This window comes from Emys orbicularis, chromosome 13 (genome assembly GCF_028017835.1).
Source record: "Emys orbicularis isolate rEmyOrb1 chromosome 13, rEmyOrb1.hap1, whole genome shotgun sequence".
Classification (NCBI taxonomy): domain Eukaryota; kingdom Metazoa; phylum Chordata; order Testudines; family Emydidae; genus Emys; species Emys orbicularis.
The window spans coordinates 49,174,270-49,181,874 of record NC_088695.1 but is presented as its reverse complement, the minus strand read 5'-3'; the positions used below and the strand labels follow the sequence as shown (position 1 = coordinate 49,181,874).

Here is a 7,605-nt window from a genome sequence, read left to right as displayed (position 1 = left end):
GGAGGCAGTTCAGGCAGGTGAGCAACAAGTGTGGCCGAATATTCCCAGCTGCTTCGGCACAGCCAAGCCTTCCCAGCAGGGGTACAGCCTGCTTAGGGTTTAGTCCTCTCCCTCCCCTTACACTGGACATTTACTGGCTACGTGTGAGGTTCTAACTGCAGCCCTGCTCCCCAGACTTCAGCGAGCACACCTAGGAACTGCTGCTGCCCGGAGCAGGATTCAAACAGGATCTCTGCAGCAAACACAATGGAAAGAATTGCTTGTCATGTGGGTGTGTCGCTGCTGCAGCCCCACATGACCCAGCCTGGAGGACAGGGAGTTTGTCACACCTGTGTCAATATGGATCACAAAATAAATTAACTTAGGGAAAAACCCCACACACAACAGGCAAAGCCTAGAAATCAAAATGGTCTCCCTGTTCCGCACCCTGCCAGACCACTTACCAGCCCAGCTCACTGACACAGCAGAGACTGTGTGCTACAAGGGAGGGGAAGAGATAGCAACTGGGAAAAGACTCCAAAGCCTACAGACCAAGGTATGCAAGTAGTGACATGCTTGGAAGGCGGGAGCCCCATGTAACCTGTCCCCACACTGGGACTCTCTTTACACTCCCAGGTTAGCCACTCTTCCGTGTCTCTCTAGCACACATTTCTACAGAGGCCACATTGTAACCCCCAGTACGTACTTTTGGAAGTCCAGTGGATTTGCTAAGGACCTCCCAGGTGCCCCGCTCCATCCCAGTATCTGCAGTTGACACATAGATTTTGGAGAGCGGGACTGGAGAAACTTGCTCCCCACTCAAAAACTGACGGCAAAGACGGACCTGAGCACAGGCTGCTGCACTGCGGTTTGTTTCACTTTTCACTCTGAAGAAACAGAGTACCTCACGTGCACCAGCAGGTGTGCAAAACGCCCACCTTGAGAGGGTGTTGCAGCCCACAGTGACGACCGGGATATGGACATAAAACACTTGGGGGGCGCAGAAGCACATGAGCGCACCTGGAAACCTGCAGATACCTGGGGCCAGACACACTGGAAACAGATGTTTAAAAACCAATGTCTCTAGTCTGCAACTATCAGAACGAGGAAGTAGTTTTGCTGAAGAATGTGATGGACAAGGAAGTGAACCCTTGGAAAGATGACTGTGACATACTCAGAATACAGACAAGCAGTGCTTGCAAGACCTACAGCAGAGCGGATTCAGGACAGATGGAAGATCACTCAAGTTTGCCTTTGCAAAAGAAAGTTCTCTGGGTGACTGGTCCCACAACACTGACCAATGAAATACCTACCCCACAATCCCAAAAGTTGGCAATTTTATTTTTTGGCAGATATATTCAAAGTGATAATCATGGATTTAAACAGAAGCCACTGAGTTGTGTGTTTTGGTTGAAGCAAAGTATGTATGTTCAGGATGGAGGGATGTCCGAGTGAGGTCTCGCCAGGGCTCTGCTCTCGCTACTCTTCCCACAAATGTTGCTGGTTGCACTCGGTTCTCTTTAGCGTTCTGGTTTCCTAGCAATGAGTGAGAAAGTTCTTGGCTGCCAGTGATTCTGATCCAATGGGCAGAGCCTTGGTAATCTATAAATACTTCACATTCTGCACATAAAACCAAACCCAACGAAGAGACACACGGACACCGTTCCTGGTTTGTTAAGTTTCATTCGGGTTCCAGGACTCAGTGCAATGGAATTTGCTTCCTGTTGTGAAGTATCTCCATTCTCCTCCCATCTGCCTTCTCAGGAGTCTTGATAAACTTCCACTTCATTTTTTCTTTCCATGTACTCAACCTCGCCTTTCCAAACGAGCCCATTTCTCTCGCTGCCACCCCACCTTCAGCGGGAGCTATTTGCGGAAAGCAAAGACCTCCCGTGTTTTCGGTCCCCTCTTGCCTTCAGTTCCTGGTTTGGGAGAAGGCACTTCCACCATCCCCCCGTAAGGACAGCTCTCAGATTCAGGGTGGTGTCCAGAACACTCCACAGCAGGGATGTAGCCACTGTCCCACATGCCAGTCCCACACAGCTTACACAGGTCATGCAGGCTACAGGGGATCCGGGGTAACAGGCGAAACTGATAAAGCAAACTCCTAGCCTGGCGTGGGAGAGAAGAAGGATATAACCCGTTAGAAAGACAGCCAGAGCTTGGACTGCCCAATGGCCCATCCTGTGTAACACTCACATAAAGCTACACTAAAAGTGCTAAGTATTTTCAAGATCTACAATAACCCGGCCATGAGAGGAACACAAATCCTAGGCTCATGCATGAAAGCTAAATGAGGCTTAGGGAGAGTTCCCAGCCTGGGAATTCAGGATTCGTCAGCAGCACCAGGCTCCCAGCCCTGGTGAAATACTGTCGTTAATCACAGTGCAGTGCAAGTCTCCCTCATACTGCCTGCCACCCTGCCTCAGCCCCGCGTGGAGGGACTCCCCAGCCTTTCTGCTGAAGCTGCCAACAGCGGGGGATGGATGCGTGGGGGGGGGGGGGGGAGAGGAAGGATAATTAGTCCCAACTGTGTTGCTGTTGGCTGATCACTAGGAACTGACCTGACCCCTCCCCCCATCAGTGTCATGTGATCTGCAGTCACTCCTGGACTGGGAGCCAGGACACCAAGCTGAGCAGCAGGGCCCCCATTTCTACACCCTTGAGTTTGTGTTAATTACGCTCTCTTGTACAGGGCTAGTGCCTCGCAGACCCCCTGAAACGATCACTGGACTCCCAAACAAGTGCAGCCTAAGGATGGACTCCAAGCTAACCCTACCATCCCACCCTCAACATCTGCAAGCCCTGCAGGGCGAGGGGAAGGACATGAGGGAACGGGAGAGAGCTGTAGTGTCAACCCCTGCTGCTCCTGAAAGGCTGACACGTCTCTGTGGCTGCTGGTTCAGCTGACGTCAGCACGTTGGCATTTACCTTCCTGAGTACAAGTTCCCCATTCATGTGCATGGCCAGGTTACCGAAATGCAGCAGCATCTGGTCAGTGGCCAGCTGCTGCTCAATGACATCATCGCCGTAAATCACCACGATGGCCACACAGATAAAGAGGTGGAAATAGTCCGTCTGCAAGGAGAAAGCAGGAGTTGGGGATTACAGGAGGGGAAGGTGGAGGACTGACTAGACTAGAGCTCCCACCAGCTCCACACGGAGAGACTCCTCTTTCCCAAAGGAGCACCGTTTGCTCTCATAATGCTGGCTTGGTTTCTGCACAGAGGGAAAGGGGAAGAATGCATCATGGACCACTGAGAGGTAATACAGGGGTGACAGTCACATGACCGCACCAGCCAACCAGCACCCAACAAGCCCCACAGTCCTGATGCTAGGAGTGAGTCTTGTGGAGTTGTCACCACTCTGTCACCGCTTGCCTGGCGAGTTCTCTTCCAGATGGCACGTGACAGTCCAGGAGGAACAGTCCCCTTAGGCAGATACTCCCCTAAACCCCCCGTCCCTCTCACACACACGCCCTGCCCCTCCCCCCTGCAGGTCAATGCAGAAATGAACACCCCGTCACGCAGCCTGCTGAAGAAACCAGTCCAGCTGTCAGGGTCCTCGCTCCCAGGACAGGGACAGAGAGGAGCTCAGTTTCCTGCTCTCCCTGCCACTTGGTCCTCTGGCTAGTCTTGCAGGAAACCTGGAAACCAGGCTTTGCAAGTCCTCAGAACCACAATTTAGGACTTGAGGAAAACAGTCTGCGCTGAACTTTCAGTGAAGCAGCAACCCTTCAAACCGATCAGTTGTGACAGCCACAAGACCAGCCCACGAACGCAGTAATGAGCCAATCAGGGTGCAATTTGCATTCATTTAAGTTACTTTTGAGGCAAGCAGCAGGGGATCAACCCAACAGATTGTCAAGACTGGAAAATCATGCTTTAAGTGTGTCATAGTCAGATGGGGGAGGGGGAGCGGAAGGGAGGCTGGATACCTGCAGCCACACCTACACTGGCTCCTTTTCTGCCCAGCGTCTAGCACGCCAGCAGTACTCGGCAAAGGGAACACTCCCGCCATTATGTCCTGCACCCATCATCTGTGCTCTAACCTGATAATGAGCCCAGCACGCTTCCCACATGCGCAAAGCCTCAGCATCCGGAAACTCGCGTTTAAAACAGAGGAGGATCCACCGATGACAGAAAAGCATCTGCAAGCCATCCTCCCCCAGGGAGACGAGGTGCTGATAGAAGCGCAGGTGCGTGAGTCGCAACAGCTCTCGTATGTACATCTGAAAACACATGTCATTCAGTGGAGCCACTACCTCACAGGCCTGGACACTCCCTGGCACCCCCATCCCGTGAGCACAGCAGCAGCTTGCGCCTTCCCACCGGAGTCACTGGAACCAGGCCCCATCCTTTCCCCTCCACGTTTGCTGTTACAGGCCAGACTTGGTTATGCTGTCAGTGGAGACAGGGCCTTGAGGCCACTGTGGAAGTTTAGGAAGGAAGAGCAGAGAGAGAAGAAAATCTCCATGACAGGTTTTATCTTAATGATGCTAATGAAAAGGAAGCCTGGGAGCTGGGCTGAGGCAGGGAGCTTGGAGCTGGAAACCCAGGAAGGAGGGGCTGGTTTTGGTAGCTTCTTTTAGCTGAGACTAAACGCTGAGAAAGTGACTTTGCAAAATTAACCCATTCAGCATGTTAGCGAAGCCTGGAGCTGTCACATGTCCCTAGTCACTGCCAGAGAAGTTTGGACCAGTGAGATGGAAGCTGAATGGTGCCATGGTGACCAGGACGTCACGCCTTGGGTTTGGGAGAGAAATGGTGGGACTGCCCAGGACGCTAACCAGAAAGGATTCAGCATTCCCTCTGCAGTCAGAGGTGTCCGGAGGCTCTCGTTCTCAAAATGAACCATTATATAGATTAGGCCCAACACCTAGATTTTTGTAAAAAAAAAATAAATAAATAAAAAAAATAAAAAAAAAAAAAGGTTTTTATACAACCTTCAAGTTAAAAAATGTTTTCCTGGCAGATTTAAAACAAGTTGCCAGTGAGAAAGTTTGTGATTTGCACTGAATCTTTCTTCTGCCATGTTTGAAACCTGAATGCTGCAGAATTATGCTACCATCCCGGAACCAGGAAGTGAAGCTGACTGGTGGGTTTCCATTGTCCAAGCTGAGTGAAGTGCAAAGGGTAAGTGACCAGTAGCCCCAGAGCAGAGTATATTAGAGTGTAAAAGATAAATTAAGAACCATTTATGGTTTACAAGGAATCTGGGATTTTAAAAATATTTTTTATCTTACAACATCCTGTTAATAGTTGCCACTAACTCAGCTCAGTTCACCCAGGGTGCCTGTCACCCTCTGTGCATTTACTCTCCCTGGAACATGGCTTGGCATGCTGGGAGCCACAGTAGCTGCCTAGCTAATGGGTTTTGTGTATTTGTTTTATGGCATTTTTTGAGGAGGCTCGGAGGACGTTCAGGAAGGGAACAAAGAGAGCCCACTGCTCAGAGCTCACCAGTTGTTTCTCCATATCTTCATCCCGGGGGGAACTGATGAAGATAGTGTTCTGCATCAAACCCACGAAGCACCAGAAAGTGTCTGACTCATCCAGGACCTCTGCCAGAATGGGGGCAACCAGGTCGGACATCCCCTGGGAGTAGCCAATGGTAGGGTTATACACTGCATAGTTCAGCAAGATTCTCCTAGAGGAGACATTCAATAGGAGAGGGTGAGATCCAGGGGGTGCCAGGCACAGCTGACCTCCGTCACCCTCCCCTCTCTACCCCCACCCCACATATGGAGTCAGACAAGATGTAAAAGATCAATAAATCTCTTGCAGTTTAAGGACACAACTGGAATCTGGAAAACAAGTGACCCTAGCAGCGCTACAAGACATGGCATCCCATACAGATGCATCTAATGGTGTCTGTGGCGTGCTTTTCTAGTGAAAGCACCATGTCTAGGGCACAGACCTAGGGGATTAGGTTATCTTGGGCTGGTTCAGAAGAGGTCTCTGGTTAGCGGACAGTAATTGGAAATCAGAATCTAGGCAGAACTCATTGAGCCCCCATTTCCCAAGCTGGGGGCTGGTGACATTAGAGAGGCGGGACAGAGGAGAGGCGCATTCAGGATGGGGAAAGCAACATGAAGAGGCTCAGCTGTGAAAGCACTCCTGGCCTGGCTCCAAGAAAACTCCAGCGGACAGAGACTCCTTGCCCCACGCAGCTGTGGGGTGACAGAGAATAGGAGCGCATGAGGGCATACGTGTGGAGCAACAATGAGAGAGAGAGAGAGAGAGAAAGGAAAAGAGAGAGAAGGTCAGAATAGGAGCTGAAGTGGTAAAGAACAGAGGAGCCCGAGGGGCAAGGGTGCCCCCATGCCCATCTGCGATGCTCAGATCCACTATGTTCAGGGGGTGGCATACACAGGGTCATATGCCCATGCTCAGGTACTACAGTGCTCGGCCTTCCACCTGGCCAGTGAGAAGCTGGGCACTGCACACAACCTGCCACCCACAAAAATCCAATCTCCTGTCACACTCCAGCAGCAGCAACTCAATTCCCAGGCTGCCTTCACCTTTCAGCTCCCACCCCTTGGCTTCTCTGTCCAAATGGGTCTAGGCAGGGTCAACACAGCCAGAAAGAGGTGGGGAGGGGCGGGGAAGCAGGGACGGGGCTGAATGGGGCCCCATGTGCATTACTGGGGGTAGGTTGCCCTACGCATGGTATCCCTTAGCACTCCCAAGGCAGGTGCTTCGAAGCTGCTCTCCCTAGGCTACAGAGCTCCTTACAGAGTTTTCCCTATAGTCAGTAGGATTCCTTCCTTAGGGTGCTGGGGAAAGATATTGTCCAGCTTAAAGCAGCGTCACCTCATGGTTTCCACATTTGGGTTGCCCTCGCCGCGGAAGAACTGGTTGCTGCGGTCAGTCCTCACCACGTCTTTGTCAACCGTGAACTGCACGTTACGCCAAAACTCTGTGTGTTCATCTGGAGTCATCGAAAGCCTGAAAATTAAGCAGCGACTGAGTGCACCGGACAGCCCCAAGTGAACAAGGAACAAAGGGCCCAATCTGGAAAGGCTCTGGGCATTACATTGGGGGCAGAGACCGGTCCCTCCCTCTCCAGACATCTCTCACCACTGCCAAGTCTGCCTGGAGCAGCTGCTCATCTGAGCAATGCCCAGGCGATTACAACTGCCGCTTTGGGCAAGCTTGCGTCAAAGAATTCGAATGACCTGACACGAACGAGATGGCACCAGCTCCATGTGCTCAGAAAGTGAGCCATGGCAGAGAAGTTCCCTTTACCCATCACTCTTAGTCATGCCTCCCTAGCAGGGCAGGGCTGTCATTCAGTATTGGTACATTTTTGATCAGGATCAGAGAGATGAGAAGAGTAAGGTGGGGCCTCTCCCTGGTCACCTCTTCTGCTGGATCTCAAAGTATTCCCTCCTCTTCTGCACCCTCAGCGCCTCCCTCTCCTCCGACGTGGACTCGTGGCTGTAGTACCGCAGCATGAAGGGCCAGACCTCACCTCGGATAGACACATCAATCCCGCCAAAGAAAATGGCCTGGAGGAAGGTGCAAAAGTGGCAACAAATACCATTTTTAAATTTCCAAACACTGCATCGAGAAACCACCAGTCCTTGCACTGAGGAGAGAGCAGCAAAGCCGCCAGACAAGT

The 7,605-nt window shown here is 51.6% G+C and overlaps 1 protein-coding gene across 4 annotated transcripts in view; it reads right to left on the bottom strand.

Moving 5' to 3' along the window:
* Nucleotides 1-1,302: 1,302 nt before the first annotated feature.
* Nucleotides 1,303-7,605, bottom strand: part of TBC1D16 (TBC1 domain family member 16) — a 30,004-nt gene continuing 23,701 nt past the window's right edge. For all 4 annotated transcript variants that reach the window (XM_065415798.1, XM_065415799.1, XM_065415801.1 and 1 more), the window contains 6 exons: nt 7,344-7,492; nt 6,795-6,929; nt 5,442-5,628; nt 4,031-4,210; nt 2,911-3,057; nt 1,303-2,091 (listed from right to left, as the gene is read on the bottom strand). In XM_065415798.1, coding sequence (XP_065271870.1) covers nt 1,846-2,091; nt 2,911-3,057; nt 4,031-4,210; nt 5,442-5,628; nt 6,795-6,929; nt 7,344-7,492 — 1,044 coding nt within the window. In that variant the 3' untranslated portion in view covers nt 1,303-1,845. The remainder of the gene's footprint in view (nt 2,092-2,910; nt 3,058-4,030; nt 4,211-5,441; nt 5,629-6,794; nt 6,930-7,343; nt 7,493-7,605) is intronic.